Here is a 23,447-nt window from a genome sequence, read left to right as displayed (position 1 = left end):
ATCGACTCATGTCCTACCCATTCCCCATTATTTTCCGTGAAAGCAAAGCTGTGTGTACGCGTTGATGATTCGCACGCAGCATTCTATATGGTGCAAAGAAGTTATGTTGACCTAGGTTTTGTAAATCGGGTCGGACAATGCGAGGAATGACGTGAGAGTTGCACGTTTTCTGACTTTTGTGATCCATTCATTTTAATGTCAGGTTCTACGTAAGTTCCTGCAATGGGGTAAGGCGTTCTTACTTCATAATTCTCCGTATCATTTGTATATGTTAATTTTCTGCCTAAACTTTCTATGCAAAACAAGCGTAAGCAGGTCAATCCGGAGCTGAGAAAGATTGTTGTTTTTTGTCAGGAATTTCCACGTCTCTTTGCTGAAAATTAGAGAAAAATAACCCTTGCTTTTCTGGGGCAGTTCCGTGTGTACGTGAGAATTGAATCCTTCGCTAGCCTTGGCAATCTCTTGAATGAATATGTTTCGTGTTTATCTTGTAATTACAGACAAGCTGCTGGTTTTGGCCTGCTCTGTTTATCTTTTACGTGTTGAAGTTAGTCCCGATCAATTATGCAACAAAAATTAACGGAAACGGAAAAAAAAAACCCCACTCTCCACTCACCCAAGATGGGACAATTTTGGACTCACCATTACATTTTTGTAGGGCTTCCTCAACACGAACCAGATATTAAAAGGTCAGATTATTCCCAATGTTATTTAGTACAGCCGACCACCTACGGAATAGGGTCAATAGACCCAAGAAGCGGCTTTGTCGAATGAACGAATAATGTTTTCTAAAAGAGGTATGATATTCATCATTGCCACATTCCATACGTAAAATTATTTTTTATTTTACCTTAATTAAATTAATTAAATTATTCTACTTATCATTTATACACTATATATTTATCTAAATGTCACTAACCTCGTTCTTGTCAACTAAGTATCTATGTCCAATAACTGAAAGTGACAAGCGGTCATGGGATGCTACATTTTGGTGCTGCCTGCGCGAATCTCGAGAATTAGTGGAAATCGACTTAATTTAAAAGAATACTTTAATTAAGAAACTTAATATTCAAGCGGGGATAGCTCAGTTGGGAGAGCGTCAGACTGAAGATCTGAAGGTCGCGTGTTCGATCCACGCTCACCGCAGGTCAAGTATACTTTTTGGATGGTGCTACAGGCACCGCCGGAGCCACCGTTTGGTAAAAAAAATTTTTTGTTTTTTTTAAATCATTTTTTGATACTTTTAAACATTTTAAAAAAATTATAATAATATTAAAAAAAATTTCTTAATCAGTAAGGAAAAGAAAAAATTAAAAAAAAAAAATTGGGCCAGCACTTCGGCTGTCCTTTTATTTTAAAAGAAAAAAAGGATACACACACATTCAGAAATCAATTTCAGGATGACAAAAGGCTTAAAATTATTTATATTGTTCAGGCAACCAAACATGACATGGAAACGAAACTGATTAAAGGGAAAAATTGCATGCCTCCACCAGCAGTGAGTGTTTTGTCCTCGACTTTTCGTATACGATTTGGATGGCAGCCTCCCTTGACAGCCGATCCAAAAAGAGACATTTTTCACACCTCAAATCATTTTTCACGCGGAGGTGATTTCTTGAATATAGATCCTATATTAACTCTGCAACAAAACCAAAAATAAGAAAAGAAAATGCATTACCAGAGCCAGAAGGGCCCAACATACACGATTTTCTACATTGGAATCTATTAACAAAGGGATCAGAATCATCAGATACATGACACAAACAACATTCAACAGACTTCACCTCCAATAAAGATGAGCTGCTTGTACAAAGTCTTTAGTCCTAAAAATTTTAAAGCTACATGATTGATCAACAGGTGGGTCCGATTGGCTACCAAGTTGATCACTAGACAAAAAATGTTCGAACCGAAAAGAGGGGCTTCTCCAGTCAAACTCCAAGAAATTGCTCTCTCTTTAAGTCGATGAATGGCAAACTTGATTAGATTATATCTAGTGCGACTTCTTGGAGCAGAAGCCATGCTGACTTTCTAACATCACTTCAATGGAGCAAGTTTATACATCAATAGACTCCATGCTGGCATGAAGAACACCTGAAAAATTAATGCATTTAAACTATTAGCGTCCCTAAACAATGTGTGGTGGTCCAACAGACATGCGATTCCTGCCCTTGCCTCTTCGGGCACTAGCAATGCTAGCTATCAAGGAGTTGCCTACATTTCCTAACGCACTAGGTCCCATCAGCTTTAATCCAAGATTTTTTACTATATATGAGAGTCTACTTTCATCCCCTTCAGTCACAAGTAGCAGTTGCTGTGCCTGTTCTCGAGATATAACCGTGTAAAGCGGCAATGGAAGGTTTGATTGATGTAGGCAGCTGCTAGTTGATTCCTCTTTATAGCCGTGTTCCCTACTCCCCAAAGTAATTCTCATAAGCCCCATCGATTTTGGGTCTTCTGTTAAAGGATCAAATATAAACATAAGGTTCCCTAACACTAGATCAGGCTTCTTGAATAGATCTTCAAGTGCATCATTGGTTGGTCCGACGTTCCTCTGTGTAAATTTCCTCCCATTATATTGGCGATACCTTGTTGCTCTGTACATGTGTGAAGCTTCTCTTAAGCCACTCAAGAAGGCACCATGCATGCTAGCTGGATATTGCCTATTTGTTGCCTCACCAGCAAAGAAAAGCCGATTACCCAAGCTTTCTGCAAGTATATCATAATCACTTCCAGATGAGCGTACTCTAACATGAGAGTATGAGCCATAGGAAAGGGGATCACTGCCCCATCTTGAACATATGGTTTGTATTGGATTAGGCACATCAATACCTTTGGGACTAAATATACCTGTAAAAAAGGAAAGACGAAAAATATTAAACAAGGGAGAGTAATTTAAGCTTAGTAAAGGAAGACAGTCGAATGTTGAAGACACAAACGTGAAAGACAAAAAGAGCTCTCAGATTTTGCCTTTGAAAAATTCTCATACCTCTTAGGATTTTTAGAACACGATGAAGCAAAACAGATGGATCTGTTAATTCAAATATTTGTGCAGCTTCTCCAGCCACCAGCGCAACCAATAATGGACCTCCAGAAACGGTATGGTAACTGTAAAACAGAAAAAACTCTCCACGTTTATCACTCTGTTCACTTAGACATCCAAAAGTGTCCAGATCTTCCCCCCAGAAAACATGCGGAAAAACCATTGCAACTTTATTCAGCAGCCCAAATCCCAACCTTTCAATGGCTGCCAACTTTCTCCGGGGCAGCTCTGGTTCAAATCTGATACCTCTTTTCTTTAAAACTCCAAGTGGTACAGTGCACAGAGCCATATCTGCTTGAAACATTTGGTCCCCGGCTATCACCTCAATGCCTTCATTTCCATATCTAACGGTACTGACAGTCTTTCCATACAGTATGGGAACTCCTTCACACAATGCTTTTATCAATCTCCAATTGCCTCCAGCAAGAAAGCAGTGGTCCCCACCCATTTCATAAGGATCATCCTGATCCCAATAGGCAGCCGACAATTCAGAAAGACATCCAGCATTGGCATATTCCAAATTTGCAAGATGCCAATCAAGGAGTTGCCTCTCCTCAGTATTCTTAGCCACAGCATACAATTGCCTGAGTGTCTCCAAAACTGAACCAAGAGATATATCATTTGCGAATCCACCCATAATTTGTCTCAGTTCAGTGACTTTATCGAGCAACTTATTAAAGATGAATTCGACCTTGGAATCAATGTCCTTGTCAACAATTGCCCCATCTGGCTTGTACAAAGGGCAGTTATCTCTGACCTTATGAAGTGGTACAGAAAGTTGCCTGGCCAGAACTCCAAGAGGATTCGCATGTATCCCAGTAATAACACTACCACCAAGGTCCACAGCAGCAAATTTACCCGCCTGCCCCATCTTTTGAGTATAAACTCTTCCACCAGGTCGATGCCTGCCTTCAAGAACAACCACCTTGAAACCAAATGACAACAGCTGTCTTGCTGCTGCCAACCCAGCAAGTCCTGCACCAACAATTATCACAGACCCTTCCATTGCCTCCCCTGGCATATAAGACACAAAAGACGGAGAAACCCCAAAATTGATATACCCATTATACAAAAGAAAATCATAAGCTGAATATATCAAATGTTCGTACTCACTACTTACAGTTTCTTTAATCTGTCCTTTTGACAACCACATCCGTACGTTATCCCTCCACCTTGCTAGTATATGATTTCTCACAACAATATAATCATTCTGCTCCTTTCCACCCAGTTCTCTCACCACTCCAGCTTGAATCTCTTCCTCAAGCAGAGCATCAATTGGGAACCCGAGTGACAGTGCTATCATAGCTTCAATTTCCGTTTCTTTCTCCAGATCCTCTCTTGTTCTATTCCTCTTCTTCAAAGAACCACCCAAATGCTTCTCTATGAGCTCATCCATCAAATTCTCATCATAATTCCGCATACCCGCTTTCTTTCTCAATGACCGCTTCAAAACCGACCGGCCCGAATTCGGGTTCTCCATTATCCTATCCCAGGTTCACTTACCAACAAGATTTCTAACAAAATCAATCAGTTAAGCTCACGAACCTTTCAGGAACACAACCGCGCATTTCTCTTCACAACTACCCCATCTTCGTCCCAAGCAAAAATTGTCCAATAGGTCTTTCATTTTCTTCAAAATCCATTTCGTATTTAATCAAAGAATAAGTCAAGTCCAAGAAAATCAGATTTCTCATCACTCACACTTAAGCTCCAAACTAAAAATATGCAAATTTTGCCTCAGATTACCTGGAACTGGTGTTAGAATTTTTGGGTTCACTACCAAAAGCTAGTTAAAGAATCGACTTTAAAATGGACTAGGAATCTGAGAAAGAGGTGCTTGAAGGACTGAGACAGAAGTGTGACTCACCTTGTTGGTACTAGTTGTCCCGCAGATTGGCGATTTCGGTGAAGCGGTTGAATGAGAGTTAGGGTTTTTTCTGGCGCGGTCTCGAGAGGCGAGGGAACGAGTTTAACTCGGTGAATTACAAATCGGATTGGAGGGAATTGACAATAAGTGGGCTTCAGTCCATAATAAAACAAAGGCATATGGGCCGAAAGGTGATAGGTGGGGCCCCATAAAATGGGCCAAATATAGTATGCCATCCTCAAAACAAACCGTCGTTTACGCCTAATATGATTTATTAAAAAAGATTTCCCTCAAATTTAGACACTTTAAATATAAGAAAATATAGATTATGACATTTATTTTTATTTATGTAAAAATTATTGGAATTATTAAATATAAAATAAATATAACATGTGTCTCTTTTAACCATCAATTTCAAACAAAAATTAAAATAGATATTAATCTGCAGATACTCTCCGAATTTATTTTATTTTATTTTTATAACTGAGCTTTGCACAGATGGATTAAAAATCCAGTAGTCAGAGAATATCTGATGCGTTCCAAGCCAAATGCCCAAAAAAAAAACAATTCATTTACCCTAGCTATACAGCTAGGTACTCACAATCTTATGCCCATGTACAATGTATCATGTATGGGACATTGAAAATTGAGAATAACTTCACGCCGGTGTCCCTTGCAAACACAAAATATCGGAAGCCAATAGAAATGATGCCACGTCATTGGTTATACACTACCCGTTATGCTGTGCAACAGGGGATTCGGTTCGGAAGCCAATACCTCACCCATTCAGTCTCACTCTGTCGATCGATCTCCCCCGAACACGAAAGAACTCTCACTCGCTCGAAACCCAGCTCCCCATCTCCGTCTTCCTCACCCATTCAGTCTCTCGGTCTCTGTTGCTCGATCTCCCCCGAATACGAAAGAAACTCTCTCACTCACTCGAAACCCAGCCTCCCCGTCTCCGTCGTCCTCACCCATTCAGTATCTCTGTCGCTCGATCTCCCCCGAACACGAAAGAAACTCTCTCACTCGCTCGAAACCCAACCTCCCCCATCTCCGTCATCTCTCATCCTTCCTGAAAGGAGATCGAACCAGACCTGCAATATCGGAGACGAGACCGAACCACGTATATGGCGAGGACGAAAACCCAGGTTAAGTTAAACTCCGTCATTATTGCCTCCAATGTTCTGCCCTTCCAAACACACCCAGCCGTTCAAAAACAAACCCAAAGTTACCATTTTTTTTTTACTCTCAAACCGACCAAGAAAATCCAAGAATTCAAACCCACAGGGAACACAAAGGACCCAAACCACTCAAACCCATTAAAGAAAAAGTACAAATGCGTCACTATGCAAAAAGAAAGTCCCCCAAGGCCATGATTCATGCAAGAGCAACAGTGGATGCATTATTAAAGCTCAGTCTGGAATCCATCCTCACGCACACGCACATGTGGAGTCCATTGCCTTGGAACACACTCATTGCTTTTCAATATGATTAGGGAGAATATTTAGATTAATGACAAGCTTTAAAGAAGAAACGTCTACAATCTTTGTCCAGCTAGGCCATGTGAATACGTTGAGCATGGGTTGCTTTGGTTGCGTAGAAAAGAGACTCGGGAATGAGAGGGAGAGGTTTGTGGGTTTGGGTTCGAGTTTTCATTAAGGAAAGGGAAGGAAAGATCAAGTTCGAGAGGGAAGGAGAGAGCGAGATCGAGAGAGTGCTGGGCTCGAGCGGGAAGGAGAGAGAGATCCCCTGCTATGCGCGAAACCCAATTCTTAAGTAACTCCTTACGTGACAGTTTTCTATTCGTTTCCGATAATACCTTCTCCTAGGAGACACCAGTCCAAAGTGTTTCTGTTGAAAATTATATAATCGTTTGTCAGGGAATATCTGATTGAAGGACAAGGCATGTGTTTACAGCCTGGTTGTCCCCTAATCAAAAATTGGTGACACTTGGCTGAGCAACAAGCCTCATGAAATGCCACCAGATCGTCATCTTCTCCAAAAAAAATTTCCTGGTGTAGGACATCACACAAGTACGCTATGCATCGGGCGTTCGCAAGTATAGTTGAATCCAGGATCGTCACAGCTCGGAGAGTTGTGGTTTTTCACGGTGATAAGTTGTACAAATATCACATATTTTGTTATAACTAAAAATATAATCTCTTTATATATATCGGATGATCCATGTATATGTGTTTGCAACTACGAAACGGTCAAGGTTTGAGATGGAGAAACTCATGGTGCATACATATTATTATTATTATTATTAATAGCCAGAACTGTTGGGGCTTGTTCATCATGATCATTGAGAAAAACTAGGAATCAGCATTCAGCAAATAGGTTTCTAAGCACTTGATAAAATATAATGTAGAATCTGTTGTCTTTAATGGCATCTTAATACTCCCATCTTCATTCTGATCAAACTGATATGAGACCTTGATATCGACCAGGGTCTCCTGCTCTCCAATTGCAGTAAGCATGAAAGTTGTTTTGTAGGAAGAAAACCCATGATTGAGATGGCCTCCTTCTATCACTTCTAGAGCAATTTGGTGCAGGGACTCCTCAAGCTCCACTATCTTCTCCCTCTGATATGTCATCGGAGATGCATCTAATATTATTTGTTGCACAGAAACTAAACTCATTAAAAATAAAAATAAAAACATACAGAAATTGGTAAAATATATATATATATATATATAGATGGACTAACCAGAGCAAAAGTTGAAGAGCAGCACTGAACCAAGGCCACCATCGCCTTCAATCATTTCCACGTCCTTTACGAAGTTTGGGATAGCTTTTGGAACCACAAATCTGAGTTCTTTGGTCAAAGCTTTCCACAAGGTGTCCAAACCAACGGCAGCTTTTGCTTGGGTTCGTACTTCTTCCATCAGGGAGCTGATCTTGAAATGAAGGCAGCTTTCAAAGGGAACTGTGGGTGGTGGTATAAAGTCACTTTAATTGATTTATAATGAAGTGGACTGAAATATGATATATTATTATATTAGCAACAACTGTTTTTTCTTTTTTCACTTTTGGTGGCTTTGATTTTAATCATATTTTATTAAAAATTTATATAAAAAATTATAAAATTATTGGATATATTATACTCAAATCATGTATACGGAATAGCATCTCCACAGACTTCTCTCTACGAGGGTGTTGGACGATAGAATCAAGGATGCCCTTTTGTTTTCTAGCTACCGACCTTGTGTAAAGCCTAATTATTCTTAACTTTAGGATTAAATACTTATATTGTTTTATTGGTAGTTTGTTTTTTCCTTTCGGTTTTTATCTTTAACTTTGAATGTCATGAGCACATTAATGGTTTTTTTTTTAATAATAAAGAATACTTGCAAGGTTTAATCTTTAAAATTGCATGGTGGTGGATGCTTATGGAAACAATTGGAAGCGCCAATCACCCGAAGTAGGACCAGTCCATTATTGGGCTTCAATTTCTTCTTTCATTTTTTTTTTTAAAAAATAAGAGATCAGGAGTGTTAGATATAATATCATCTCAAATTCTTTTATATTTGATCTTTATAATTATTAAATCACTTTTATTTGATATCTGTTATGAAATCATTGAAAAGAGAGAACCATAACGTGTTATAAAATTTTCAAAAGGAAAGAGAAATAGATAGAGTTTAGAGAGGTTATGAAAACTTATATATTTTTTAAAGGATTTAACGATATATATATGAGTACAAATGAGACTATGCCTTTTACGACTAGCATTATACATTTTGCGACTAGTTCACTATGCTAGCATTATGCACTATGCATTTTGCAACTAGCTCACTATGCTAGTACTATGCACTATACATTTGACGACTATCACTATGTGCTAGTACTATGCATTTGATGGCGAGCTAAATGTGGTCATACAATTCAAGATAGTTTATAACACTTCCCCTTTGGATGACCATATTTAAAGAATATGCTTCTTTAAAACCTTGCCAAGGAAAAACCCTGTGGGAAAAAATCAATGGCGAAGGAAAAAGAGTACAATATTCATGTGTATCGCCGAGTGCTTTAGGATTGCCTCATTAAAACCTTGCAAAGGAAAACCCAGTGGGATAAAACCTTAGTGAAGGAAAAAGAGTAGAATCAGCACAAATCTTCAAGACATTACTTCTCCTGAAAAGTGTACGATAAAAGGTCTTCAAGTCTCCGCATTCCAATGTTCTACACAATCTTCTTAAATGTTGCAGTTGGTAATGCTTTTGTGAATAAATCTACCAGATTACCACTTGATCGTATCTGCTTGACTTTAATTTCACATTTCTCCTCATGAATTGCAATGATATTCTTTTGTGTATCTGAAAGATAACTCGCATCTGTACATCCAACTAACAGTGGACTTGATCCATGTTGATAAAATAATCACAACTGGATCTTTCTGCTCATCACTACTCTTCTGGAGTTCTTGTAAATAACACAGTTAGTGGAGAATTCATCAACATTAAACCGTTAACCTCATTTTTTAATAAAAACGGTAGCCAGCCTTTTAATATCAGACAAGCAACGTGGATTTTCAACTCCTCTGTAGGTGTCAGGCGTGCTGTCAGGCGTCGCAGCTGTCAGGCGTGCTGTCAGGTGCCGCATAGCTATAAAGTTATATTTCGTCTCTTTTCTCTTGCTTCACGAGAGATGTTGTATCATAATTTTCTCTATAAAAGAGATATTCAGCTCATCTTCATTCGCATCTCATCTTCTTCACTTTTCTGTAATCATACTGCATTTTTACTCTGCAATCTCTTTCTGCATTCTTATCCTACAATGGCTCAGCGATCTTCTCATGGCCAATATATGAGGTACTCTGCACCTCATTCATCAGCTGTTCCTGCTTCTACCACAGGTGCTATCATGCAATATAATGATCTGACTCATAGGTCAGATAATGAAGCTATCTATGAGCTTGTGAGTCTCGGTACCCGATACTCATCATCCATTGTCGCATTTTCTCAGCGACTGCAATCCAAAACTTGTGGAGTTGACAATCTCCACGAGAATATTGCTATACTTCAACGACTTCTTCTGGAGTCCAATATGAAGATAGAATCAATAAAGCAAGAGAATAGGAATTTAAAATCCTTGCTTAAATCTTCTTTTCGATTACCCACCCCTTTAGATAGGGATGTCATGCAGATTCTTGAAGAACAAGAGCGTTTGAAGAATGAGGCAAAGTGTCTCAAATTTCTGTAATTCTTGCTTCAAGATAATAAAATAATATTTCACAAATATTCATATTTGTATTTCTATCTTTTGGTAGATATTCTGTGTGCTCCCTTTTATTTCTTCTTTAATAATGCACACTTCATATCAAACCCATAATATAAATTTGAAATACTAATTGTATTAAAAGATGGTATTTCATGACTAATAATATCATCCATCTTCCCCTTGAAGTCGCAAGGGTTTCAGATTTATATTTCAAATATGTGCAGTTTTCATGAGCTCTTTTGGAGCCTCAATGACATTTAAATCATATATATAAACTGCAATAATAGCTTGTTTCCATTTGCGTTTGGATTTCTTTAGATCATATAAGAATATTTGAAATTTGATAGAATACATATTTCCAGATGTATTCATATTAGAAGTTTCAGACATTTTCTATCCTTCATGGATTTTCATATATATATCATGATCCAATAATCCATATAAATATGCAGTTAATCATGCATATTCAAACTCTCGGTAACTTTCAAGCTAATAAAAATCTCAATATGATTTCAACCACATTAAAATCATATCAATATTGTTTCTTCGAGAAACTAACTTGTGATTTCTATATCACATTTTCATATTAAAAGTTTCAGACTTTTTATATCATGTATATAAATATCCACTGATATTTAATAAAAATCACCTCTTTAGGTGTTTGGATTTTAAGTCCATATTTATCACATTTTAATTAGTGATATCAATTCTGCAGGAATTGAGAAACTGACTCGTGATTTATATATCACATTTTTATTTCCTTTCCATAAATACTCACTGACATTCAACAAGCATCACATCTTTAGGTGTTTGGACTATAAGTCTCAATGTATCATATTTTACTAGTGAATCAATTCTGCAGGAATTGTTTCTTTCAAATTTGGCCAATATTTTACGTCGTATTTTTCGACGATTCTTGATTCACTTTCATTATTACTTCTGATAATGTCAATTGCCATCTCATATGGAAATACGTTGTCGACAACGATTTTATTTCTATCCATAATTTCTCTATTATTCATGAAATGTAACGAGATCTCGTTATTTTCAGGTACCTGTCCCTCTTCAAGGGAAGACATTTTCATGAAAAACTTTTTCAGGAGGCACTCTTCAAGAGTTTATGTAGGAGAATTTGGATGGACTTTATTTCTTGTTTTGTGGGTATGGCCTCTTCAGGAGCACCAAATTATTTGTGTCTTTCTATTTTGAGATGCAGTACCTTTTGTATCAATAGGTCTCACATGCTTTTAGACTGCTGAATTTCTTAATTGTCCTACAGGGACTTCAATCCTCGCTGGGATTTTAGCAGCTAGAATATGAGACATTTTTATCTTATTGCATTCAAAATTTAATTATCATCTGAACTTCTGGTTCACATATGATAATCAAGATAACGTCGAATAATTTCATCTTATTTGCTTCAAGCAAATTTTTCTTTCCACTTTTGGTGGTAAGACTTTATAGTAAAAGAATCTTCTGGTTCTTTTATGGACGTCCATATGAAAATCATTCGACTTATCGTAATTGATTTTGGATGATCAAGATAACCATGAAAAGATACAAATATTTTGAATCATATCACCTTTTGATGCATCATAATATTTGATTCAATAATTGTATAATATCATCTCAAAGAGAAAGCTTACAGCTTTTCCAATACGAGCTTCTGGCCCGAAAGGATATTCATTATCACGTCCAATCTCTTAGTTTCTTTGAATGAAACGCATCATTCTTTTCACTTCAGGAAATAGAATGATATAAATTCATTATCATTCACTTCAGGAAATGATATAGATCTAGTAAGACGTAACTAATGATTCTTATCAAAAGCTCATTATTTTGCTCAGTCACTGAAAGACCTGATACAAATTTAGAATATATTGTGAACGTTTGCATTTCATATTGCTACTTCAGGAGCATACTCGATATTGCTATTTCAGGAGCACATTCGAGATGTTCATTCAAATGTATATTCTTTCCACAATTTCAATTATGCAACTTCAGGTGCATAAATCATAATGAGCTTTTGTACAAGTATCACTCATATGAGATACTCAATAAAATTATTAATTTAGGGCGATCCTTCAGGGATGCTCCATTTTCATTCTCAGATAAATCATATCATCAATAATTTATAACAAGTATAAAAGAATAAATAAAACTTTCATTACTACAAAATATTGCAGAATATAAAAATATTTTATAATAAGATAAAGAAAATACATTAATTAAAAAGGAACACTTCCATGATCAACTCTATCACTAGAATCCTCAAAGAAATCAGAAACATTAAGGCTTGTAATATCTTCTCCATCTATAGAATCTAAAGCATATGATGGTTCAGCAAAATTTGTTTCAAATTTCTTTATTTTTTCTTTTATAGAAGATTGGTGTAAGTCAACCAAGTGCTTATCTGTACGACAGACATGAACCCAATGTCCAGTCATACCACATCTATGGCATCCATCTTCATCTTTCTTTAAAAATTTGTTTTGAAGACTTTTTCCCTTCTCTGAGTTGAACTACTTTTAGTGGTACGGTGTATATCTATTATTATCCTTTTTAGTGTGGCCACTTCTAGGACCTCAACTTCTATAGTTTTTCCTACCACGTCCACGCCCTTATTTTCTTTGAAAAGATGCACCATTCGCTTCTGGGAATGATGTAAATCTAGTACCATTCATTTCAGGGAATGATATAGAACCAGTAGGACGTGACTGGTGATTTCTTAACAAAAACTCATTATTTTGCTCAACTAATAGAAGACAAGATATAAGTTCAGAATATTTTTTGAACTTTCGCTCTCGATACTGCTGCTGCAGGAGCACATTCGAGGCATGAAAAGTAGTATATGTCTTCTCTAACAAGTCATCATCAGTGAATTTTTCACCACATAATTTCAATAGCGAGCTAATTTTAAAGAGTGTAGAGTTATACTCACTAACACTCTTAAAGTCTTGCAACTTCAGGTGCATCCAATCATGACGAGCTTTTGGGAGGATTACAGTTTTCTGGTGTTCATATCTCTCCCTTAAATCATTCCACAAAATAAGTGGATCTTTCACCGTTATATACTCAGTTTTTAATTCTTCATGAAGATGGTGCAGAAGGAAAATTATTGCCTTAGCACGGTCCTGCAAGGACTCTTGATTTCCTTCTTTAATTGTATCTCTCAGGTTTATCGCATCCAGATGGATCTCAGCATCAAGGATCCAAGATAAATAATTTTTTCCAGAAATGTCAAGAGCAACGAATTTCAATTTTGTAAGATTTGATATTTTTTACATATATAAATCAGAAACATAAGTATAGAGTTTTCATTAAGTAATGTAATATTTCATATTCATTTTGGAAATTACAAAAATATATTGAAAAACTTACTTGAAGTAAAGGACTACTAGCTTCAAAATCGTCAGAACTTTCGTGCTGATAACGTATTATGAAATCATTGAAAAGAGAGAGACATAACGTATTATAAAACTTTCAAAATGAAAGAGAAAGAGATAGAGTTCAGAGAGGTTATGAAAACTTATATATTTCTTAAAAAATTTAACGATATATATAGAAGTACAAAGGGGACTATGCCTTTTATGACTAGCACTATATATTTTGCGGCTAACTCACTATGCTAACACTATGCACTATACATTTTGCGGCTAGCTTACTATGCTAGTACTATGCACTATGCATTTGATAACTAGCACTATGTACTAGCACTATGCATTTGACGGCTAGTTAAATGTGATCATACAATTCAAGATAGTTTATAACAATATCATCTTAATTTGATTTTCATAATGATTGAGACATTTACATTCTATTGTTGATCTCAATGAATTTCTCTATTAATAGGGATCTATACATTATGTTCAATAATAGTTATAAAAAAAAAATTGTAACTTTCAACGTTTCTGCTCTGGTTCTCCCTCATCTTCTTCTTTCTATTTTAAATTTTATTTTATAGCTTCTACCATAACATCAGTGCCCTTGGCTAACGCCAGGCCCCATCATCTGGATTATTTCTCTTAAAACTATTTTGTTAGTTTTACCTCTCACAAAGTTTTCATCAATGGTCAATTATATCTTGTCTTATATTCATGCATTTGAAGTATCTTTATTAGTTGTAATACCCTTTTATTGAGTTTTGATTTGTTGTGTGTATTATTTAAAGTTCAAAATCCATCTTCGACCTTTTGATTTTGGTTCTATAATTAATCACCAAGGTCACATATACAGCTCATTGTTGGCTACAACTCCAAATTAGATGTTCCGGTTGCCATTAACTTCACACATCTCAGCGGTGATTAATGAATGAATATGAATGCTACGTTCAAATTTGATTTTATAGTATCTTGATTAAATTTTCATAATGATTAATATATTTATCTTATCTTATTTCAATGAAATTTTTCTATAAACAGGGGACTGTTGAACTTCCCGCATGCAAGCAGCTTCTTAAGGAGTGCCAACACAAATTTTGTGAAAATTTAATAGTAATTATATATATATATATACAGTGTCGAAGAAATAGATCATAGATGTCTAGAGAGTTTCGAATAACTAGCAAGTGTCGAACCAAATATGTAGCGTGAGATCTCACAGCGCGGCCTGTTGCATGTAGCAAGCAATATTAATGCATGTGAAGAATCACCACATCATCATGAACGTAGTTGTATTGGCCAATGGGATTTATTTGCCAAGATTATACATATGATCAACCAATAAAATAGATACAAAAATAGAGATCAGTTGGGACCCTAACAAATACTGATCCAAAACAAACATCACAACCCAGAAAAGGAATATATATATATATATATATATATTTATTGCTGATGATCATTCATTCCGAGCATCAGCAAAATGCATCGTGGAGAAGCTATATATGTATATATCCATGGAGAAAACTAGTGTTTGACCCGCGCTAGACATACATTTGCCTTGGGGGGAGAATCCCTCACAGTAGCTGTAGTGCCACACATAAATACATTACACCGACGACACCCTATCCCGAGGTAAGGAATTGCTTCATATAGTCTGGGAAAAGACGACACCCTATCCCGAGGTAAGGAATTGCTTCATATAGTCTGGGAAAAGACATTCCAATCAATGGCACATCCAATAAACAACCTCAACTAAAGAAGATGCAATTTGACGATGCTCTTCAATAATGCTCGAATTATAGCTAGCGCAAGGAACAGAAGCAAAGAACATTGGACGTGGGAGGGACGTATATTATATAGGTTTCAATGGCGATTTTAGTGGTAAAAAAGCCAAGTCCCTTTCACAAGTAAGTGCGGGGTTTCTTGATCTGCTATTGACACCAGCGTTGTGGTCTTTGCGTGCGCTCACGTATGGCATGCTTAATTTCCGCCGCTCTAAAGTCCAAAAAAAATGAGTTTGGCAGATGACAACGCTTTGTCATACGCGGCTTTAACCCAAACCATCTCGGTTTATGCCAACCTAGCAACCAAAGGAAAGCCTTTGCCATCCAAAGTCATTTAGTGTTAGTTGCCTAATTCTTGAATCAGAACTGCAAGCCCCAAAAACTTGACCAAGATTTAAAAATCCCGTAAAAAAGCATTTGAAGTGTCCAACGTCGAAGGCCACGTCCTCCTCCAACGTGGGCTTTGAATAAAAAAACGGAATCTTAAGAAAGAGTACCAATGTCAAACTACCACCAAAATCCCACTTAAAATTCTTCTATAAAAGCATGGAAGCTGAGAGTCCCTTGTACCACACCATTCGTGTATTCTTCTAACCATCGAATTCTGAATATACAAGTCGCCATGGGGATCTTAAGCAGGAATGGGTTGTTGATGATTCTGCTACTCTTTTTATTTGGTGCTGTGCGTATCCATGCAGAAATTAAGACATGCACCAGCAAAAGTAGTCCATGCCGCTTTAAAAAGATGATTTGCCCAGCACAATGCCCATCATCATCACCGAAGGACCCGAAAGCGAAAGTTTGCTATATCAACTGTAATTCACCCGTATGCAAAGCTGAGTGCAAAAGTAAGACTATCATCATAGACCTCTACATATTTTACAACGTGTGGGTTCATAGCTGTCAATGTTATTCTTTTTTCCAATATATTTTCCAAGAATCAGATAGAAAATAAAATTACGACTCACAATTTTTTTCTGGGTTGTTGTAGATCGGAAACCAAACTGCAATGCCCCTGGAGCAGGATGTTACGATCCCCGCTTCATTGGTGGAGATGGCATTGTTTTCTACTTCCACGGCAAGAGCAACCAGCATTTCAGCTTAGTTTCGGATCGCAACCTCCAAATCAATGCCCGCTTCGTCGGGCTCCGGCCAGCAGGCCGAACCAGGGACTATACTTGGATTCAAGCCCTGGGTGTCTTGTTTGACTCCAACACTTTCTCTCTCGAGGCCACCCGAGCGGCGACCTGGGATGACAAAATTGACCATTTGAGATTCTCTTACAATGGGAAGGAACTAATGATACCAGAAGACCATCTCTCTGTATGGCAAAGCCCGGAAGAAGACATCAGAGTGGAGAGAACATCGAAAACGAACAGCGTCATAGTCACTCTCCCAGAGGTTGCAGAGATATCAGTCAATGTTGTGCCCGTGACCAAGGAAGATAATAGAATCCACAACTATCAGATACCTTCAGATGACTGTTTTGCTCACTTGGAGGTACAGTTTAGATTCTACGGTCTGTCCTCAAAAGTTGAAGGAGTTGTTGGCCGGACTTACCAGCCGGATTTTGAGAATCCGGCAAAGCCAGGCGTGGCAATGCCAGTTGTGGGAGGCGAGGACAAGTACAGAACCACGTCACTTCTCTCGGCAGATTGCAGCTCTTGTGCGTTCTCTCCATCTGAAGTTTCGGAACAAAAGGACTCGGTGGTGACGGAATATGGCATGCTAGACTGCACCGGCGGAGCCAGCGGTGGGAATGGAATAGTTTGCAGAAAGTAAGTACGAAATTTGGTATATCTTCAAATTAATAAATTAGGACATCTGTTTGATCTTCCTTTTATGAGCGGAGATTTGCTCGAAGAAAGTGAAAGCGGATGCTATTCCTCTTTGTTTTCTCTGTTTTAACACACCAGATTTGTGTTCACACTGTGTGACCCTTTCTTTCAATTGCTTCATTCCATGTAAAAGTATGCAGTGATCAAATAAATATGGGATACCGATACGTTTTCTTTAAGAATAAAATTATCTTTGAATGTTTATTCGTCGGATTATTATTAGAAAAAAAGTAATACTACATACAATCACTTTTACGTACTCTCTGCGCACTCTACTGATATGATTGGCTGGATTAATTTTTTTTTTAATATCCAACCAATCATATCATTGGAGTGTACAAAAGAGTGCACAAAAATGACTGCACATAAAATTTTTGTTAGAAAAACATCATTGACACAAAAGAATATTATAAAAGAATTCCATATACTGATACTTGTGCCACGTCTCCTCTTTTTTTCCTCTCTTTCTACCCCCTCCCCTCTACATTTCCCAACCCCTCCCCACCCCCTCAACCCGACCTAGAGAAGAGTGAGAGAGACAGAGAGATCTTGTACATGCCAGTAAGTGGCGGACAGTAGTGACAATGATGATAGGCTAAAGGGTGATGTCGGCAAGTGGTAAAGAAAGTGAGAGGTGTGGCAGCGACGTCAACGAGGGGCGAGGAAGCTTCGACGGCAACATTGGTGAGAGGCTGTGACGGTGACATCAGTGAGGGGTTGGGAAAGGGAGAGGGAAGGGGGAGAGGCACTGGGGAAAAGAGAGGAAAAAAGAAAAGAAAAAAAAAATAATGGAAAAATGTGACACACTAACCCGCATTAGCGTATGGGATCAATTTATATCTGTAACAGCCATCATATTATTTATCATTCTCCTTTAATCATTTTCTGATTCGATTCCAAGAGATTCACAAATAGAATGATGGTTAAGAACAAAATGAATAATATTTTTCTTACTTTATTGAGGATGAAAATCTGATCTAAAATCATGTATGCTAATTAAGGAGCTACATTGAAGAAGTATTTGAATTATCGATAAAAAATAAAAAGAAAGAAAAGATGAAGTATTCGAATCAAGCAGCTTCTGCTAGAAAAATAGAAGAGATAAAAGTACGGGAAGCTGCAATCATAAAAAGATCCCACAAACTTATTATATGAAACCATTTCAACTTATAGATTTACATTTGTGATTTTTCTTAAGCCAAAACATTTCTCTTATTTGTGAGCACGAGGAAAAATTATCATAATAAAATGCATTTACCACTTATTTAAGAAATCATGAAAGTATACGTCTCCAAAGTCCATGTCCACTTGTAGAGAATTACAAGACAATATAACACAGAAACTAAACTTGATTAGAGGTATCATAACCGCTGCCTAATTTTCTATATTCAGTTTTTGGGAACAACAAAAATATAAAACCAAAATACAAATCCATATCTTGTAATTGTGTGATGGGCATCAAAAACCCCAGAGACAACAATCCAATCTTTACGGCACCTAACTTGCAACTTCAGACGGGTCAATTGGCACCCATCGCTTAACTACATTACAAACTAAATAAATTGTGGACGAAAAAATCTTGTTGAAAGAACAGAACTGAAACTAAAAGTAACCTTGAACCATTCTCTCAGGATCTTTGCGAGTACTCTCCCGGACAAGATATGACCAATTGCGAATATCTTTCAAGGGACATCTACTGGCGAGGATCAGAAATGAATGGAATTCGTATCCTCCTATCTTCCACGAGGATTTACTAACTGAGAGAATACAGCACTTGTGGCACCATTTTCTGCATCATCATCTGTGCCAGAGTTCACTCCATCAATCATACTCACGCTGTTATCAAACGGTTCAAGCGGGGTCAATGGGATTCCAGGAATGTGATTTGTACTGTTATCTTCAGGTTCCATGAGCGCAGATGAGGTCTCCTCTAGCTGAAGTGCATATTCAAGATTCCACAAGACATCGCCCATTGATGGCCTGTCAACCCCATACTCGGCCAGGCACTTCTCAGCTGTCTCTCCAAACTTCTTAAGAGAAGCAGGGTTCACATTCCCCACCAGATTTGGGTCCATGATTTGATCCAGCATGCCCTTCTTTTGCCAGCTCATTGCCCATTCTGCTATATTGACTTGCTCCCTAGGGAGAACAGGGTTTAAAGCCGGTCTTGTGCAGAAAACTTCCATTAGGACTACTCCAAAAGAATAGACATCTGATTTCTCAGTAAGCTGTTGTCTTCTAAAGTATTCGGGATCAAGGTAACCAAAACTACCTTTAACAGCTGTACTCACATGGGTCTGATCCAGAGCTGGACCAGTCTTAGAAAGGCCAAAATCAGCAACTTTGGCTACAAAGCTCTCATCCAAGAGAATGTTGGTAGTCTTCACATCTCGGTGAATTATGCTTTGAGCTGCACCAGTGTGTAGATAATGGAGCCCCCTTGCTGCACCAATGCAAATTTCAAGTCGTTGCTTCCATGGTAGAGGTGGTAGATCTGTTCCATACAAATGGCTCCTAAGGGGTCCATTAGCCATGTATTCATAGACGAGAATCATTTCTGACCTTTCATCACAATAGCCAATAAGAGACACCAGGTGCCGATGGCGGAGTTTGGACAACATCTCAATCTCAGTTCGGAATTCAGCAATACCCTGTTCAGATCGGGGGTTTCCTCTTTTAACAGCTACTTTTGTCCCATCCTCCAGAGTTCCCTTGTAAACCCTGCCAAAGCCACCTACCCCAAGAAGGGAACTTTCATCAAACTTGTTTGTTGCATCCAGGATTTCTTGGAACATGAAAACACGGCCAAGATTGGTCGAAGCCAGTGAAATGCAGCTAGCTGTACCACTCTTTTGGGAAGTTGTGGACATTTTTGTCATGGTCTGAGAGTTTCCATGCAAGGGCAAGGGCAGCCATGGATATCCTTGCTGAGTAGTCTTCGATTTGTGGGCCACCCAGCAGCAACAACACAAACCAATTAGTACAACTGCAGCTGCAGCTCCTATGATAGAACCAACTATTAGTACCATCTTGTTCTTTTTTGAGGGTGAACTAGGAAGGAAACTCTCAACAGGCAAAAGCCCATCCAAGCTCCCAACTTCATTGCTGATCTTCATAATCTCCAGCCCATTCATAATTGCATTACTTGTAACAGCCACACTATCCGGACCAACACTAACCGTCAAAGTATCTGTGTTCGCCGAGGAGTTGGAAACAAAGTCTCTATAGTAAGGCACATTTAAGCCACCAGTCATGCTTGATAGATCAAGACTCCCAAGAGCAATATCGTAATTTATGAAGAGATTGAAAACTAGAGTGTTTAGAGACTTGCTCACAATATCACAGAAGTGTACCCTAACAAAATAACTGAAGCTTGGATCAACAGAGAAGACCCAAGTTATGTTGAAGTTCATATTAGGTACATTTGCATCCCCCATTGTTTCAGCAGTGGCATACACCAAATTAGGTGCTGTTTCGGGGGTGACCGCGGCTGGATATTTTATGTTTGCCGGGCTAACCGACACATTCACAGCTGAACTGTTCATATGGAGGTACTTCAGATCATTCTCCCAAGTTCTTCCGAGTGTATCATCTTGCGAGGTGAGCAAAGGACCCCCCATATTTAGCCGGTAAACAGTTTCAAGGGCAAGTTCGGTGAGGCCACTAAAAGGAGTAGATGGATTTAAAGCCAATGCCTGGTCAGGGAGCACCACATCTGGGATGGAGACAACTTCAATCGCATTCACAAATGCAACCGAATTGTTGGAAGGAAGGAAAGTGAGAGTCAAGGTATCTGAAGTCACATTGATCGCATACTCCTTAAACATGTAAGCACCATTATACTTCTTGAAAGTGAAGTTGTTCAAGAGAACAAAATTATCAGTGAATACAGACATTGAGGCAGAGTTCAAGTTTTGGCCAGACTTTGGAAGAGGGAAAAAATAGAGGCGAATCCAATGCCGGCCTTTTTGCTCAATTTTAAACTTATAAGAAGCCATGGCTGAGAAAATCCGAGCAGATTGGTAGATTGGAAGTGGGGCACTAGAATTGGAACTGGCAACACTAGAATTGTCACTTTTCAGAACAAGTGAAGAATGCTCTGAATCAGAAACAAAAGTTCGATCTTGAAAGATGACATTTTTGGAAGAACCGCAAGCAACTAAGTAGTTGTCAATAGGAGTGAATGAGGCACTTGATCCATGACCCATAAAGAGAATCACAGCCAGGACCAGAGGTACGAACTTCACCGCTTTCATCTTTACCCTGTCTAAGATCTAAGATCCTAGAAGCCTGATAAGCAAAAAGGATGCCTGATTACCAGTTTAGCAAACAATGACTGGAAAAGACAAATTCAAAACTTAGAAGACAACCTATCTCCCAGTAGAGTAAGATCTGAAAAAGGCACAATTCCAAAAGACCCTAAATATAGGGCAAGAAACGCTTACAGTCCCAAATGCTAAAAACCCACTTCCCCAATTACATGTTCCCACATCCCACAACTTCACCAAGCACAGATCCCTCTAACTCACCGTATAACCAAGAGACCCGGTATTTTAAGGAACACAAGAAGTACCAATATCTTAACAGTACAAAACGATACAGAAACACAAATCCTGCTAAAAAATCTACCAAACTCTAGTATGCTCAATGCTGTAAGCTCTCTGATACAAGCAGACAAAGTTAGATCTTACCAGGCAGAATGCGCACAATCTGACAAACAATGAAATGAGTCTGAACCAAACAGAGAAACCAAGGTGAAGCTCGAGGAATAACACCCATTGAAACCCATCAACCAGAGCTTTTTAGTGCTGCTACCACTACCTTCTCTAGGCTGTACATTAGGCTGTCATTGGGCTGTCATTTGAGGAAAGAAGAGGACCCCCCCAATAAAAGAAGAATAAGAAGGATATGAACTCCAAAGCTCACACAACTCCCATAAAACCAGCTGTTTTCTAAATAATACTGTAGTTTGATTTGGATGCTCAGACTCTCCTCGAAAGATTGGTAATATTATAACAGAAAACACTTTGAAAGTTCCGGTATTGTGCTGTAGTGATTTTTTGTTTCTTTTTTCGAGACTAATAATATGTAGAAGATTTTTATGTACATTTCTTCGCTGATATTTCTTTGCAGGGACAAACTATCACTGGGACCCGCTTCTACGCGGCTTTGAGAAACGATCACACAGGCTCACAGAGATTGCGGAGTTGACGGCATGATTTCACGAAGTTTGATGTGTTTTGCGACTGTTTGCCGTTTGGTAGCGTCCTGGTTTGGCTGCCATTTGATGCCGTTAGTCGTTTACGAGGTCTCGCTTGAGATCATGGTTAATTACCAAAAAAAATAAAAATAGTTGGTTTATATAATATAATTATTGATAAATTTCAAATTATTTTTAAAAAAAATTACCCTTCATGATAATTTTAGAGGATATTAACTATTCAACTAATTAATCATTTTAAAACATGCCTCAAATATGATTCGGATTTTATTTAAATTATTATTTTCTTATAAATGGTGACTATGTACAATATGTTCACGTGATTTAAAAAAACAATGAATAATTAAAATATAATGGAGAAATAATAAATTGAGTATGCCATAGTTTCGTAATTCTAATCAGTTTCAACAACATCTAATGAATATGCTTTACAAAAAACCACAACGGCGTTAAGTCGGCGTTACTTGTGAGGCCCCAAAGAATGGATGACACCTAATGCAATCGATACCAGACGACCGTTGCGATTGACTTCGACGTGTGCAGCTTATGTGCCGCATTCGATCACATGGCCACGAGCCACTGTCGTCCTCATCATTTTCTATTTTAAAACTTTTTTCATTTTAGAATTATTTGTTTATTTATTTATCTATTTTTGAATTTAAATAGTATAATACTTATTTTTCTGCTAAAACATATTTTCTTGTATACCACATACACATGATCCATGAATGAAAAAATTCATAATTTATGTTTATCTAATTTAAACAATTTATTTATTAAAATTTTAGTGGTGGCGTAGAGTTAAAATATATGGATAGTGATAGAGTTACTACTCATCTAGTATCCATCTATTACTTATGTGTATTTTAAGTTTTTTTTTTTATTTTTTTTAAGGATTTTTTTAACATCTTTAATCCTTAAAAAAAATTAAAAATATATATATAATTTTTATTACTATCCACTTTCTTAATTATTAAATAAAATAAAAAATTATAAATAAATAATAAATAAATAGTAACAGAGTGATAATACTATCATTTTCCTTAATTTATAAGCTGGATATGTCTAATGAAACAACACATGACTCG

The 23,447-nt window shown here is 37.6% G+C and overlaps 4 protein-coding genes and 1 non-coding gene across 5 annotated transcripts; 2 read left to right on the top strand and 3 right to left on the bottom strand.

Annotated features, from left to right (window-relative positions):
* The first annotated feature begins 1,073 nt into the window (after positions 1 to 1,073).
* On the top strand, positions 1,074 to 1,146 carry TRNAF-GAA. Its single transcript has one exon. It is a non-coding gene; the product is annotated as a tRNA-Phe (tRNA).
* Positions 1,147 to 1,657: 511 nt separating this feature from the next.
* On the bottom strand, positions 1,658 to 5,044 carry LOC122289896 (lysine-specific histone demethylase 1 homolog 2). The gene is made up of 3 exons (XM_043097282.1): positions 4,908 to 5,044; positions 2,987 to 4,670; positions 1,658 to 2,847 (listed from the first exon to the last, which is right to left on the bottom strand). The coding sequence occupies exons 2-3, from the start codon at positions 4,518 to 4,520 to the stop codon at positions 2,126 to 2,128; spliced, it is 2,256 nt and encodes a 751-aa protein (XP_042953216.1). The 5' UTR covers positions 4,521 to 4,670; positions 4,908 to 5,044; the 3' UTR covers positions 1,658 to 2,125.
* Positions 5,045 to 7,136: 2,092 nt separating this feature from the next.
* On the bottom strand, positions 7,137 to 7,857 carry LOC122290206 (phytohormone-binding protein CSBP-like). The gene is made up of 2 exons (XM_043097792.1): positions 7,621 to 7,857; positions 7,137 to 7,518 (listed from the first exon to the last, which is right to left on the bottom strand). The coding sequence occupies exons 1-2, from the start codon at positions 7,796 to 7,798 to the stop codon at positions 7,226 to 7,228; spliced, it is 471 nt and encodes a 156-aa protein (XP_042953726.1). The 5' UTR covers positions 7,799 to 7,857; the 3' UTR covers positions 7,137 to 7,225.
* An 8,001-nt stretch (positions 7,858 to 15,858) lies between these two features.
* Positions 15,859 to 17,325, top strand: LOC122289420. The gene is made up of 2 exons (XM_043096387.1): positions 15,859 to 16,148; positions 16,292 to 17,325. The coding sequence occupies exons 1-2, from the start codon at positions 15,923 to 15,925 to the stop codon at positions 17,080 to 17,082; spliced, it is 1,017 nt and encodes a 338-aa protein (XP_042952321.1). The 5' UTR covers positions 15,859 to 15,922; the 3' UTR covers positions 17,083 to 17,325.
* Positions 17,326 to 18,469: 1,144 nt separating this feature from the next.
* Positions 18,470 to 22,213, bottom strand: LOC122289704 (receptor-like protein kinase THESEUS 1). Its single transcript, XM_043096917.1, has 2 exons — positions 21,830 to 22,213; positions 18,470 to 21,428 (listed from the first exon to the last, which is right to left on the bottom strand). Exon 2 carries the CDS (start codon positions 21,392 to 21,394, stop codon positions 18,872 to 18,874), a length of 2,523 nt encoding a protein of 840 aa, XP_042952851.1. The 5' UTR covers positions 21,395 to 21,428; positions 21,830 to 22,213; the 3' UTR covers positions 18,470 to 18,871.
* Positions 22,214 to 23,447: the final 1,234 nt, after the last annotated feature.

The sequence above is a fragment of the Carya illinoinensis genome, chromosome 12, assembly GCF_018687715.1.
Source record: "Carya illinoinensis cultivar Pawnee chromosome 12, C.illinoinensisPawnee_v1, whole genome shotgun sequence".
NCBI lineage: Eukaryota > Viridiplantae > Streptophyta > Magnoliopsida > Fagales > Juglandaceae > Carya > Carya illinoinensis.
The sequence above is the reverse complement of the archived record's forward strand: the minus strand, read 5'-3'. Positions and strand labels throughout refer to the sequence as shown.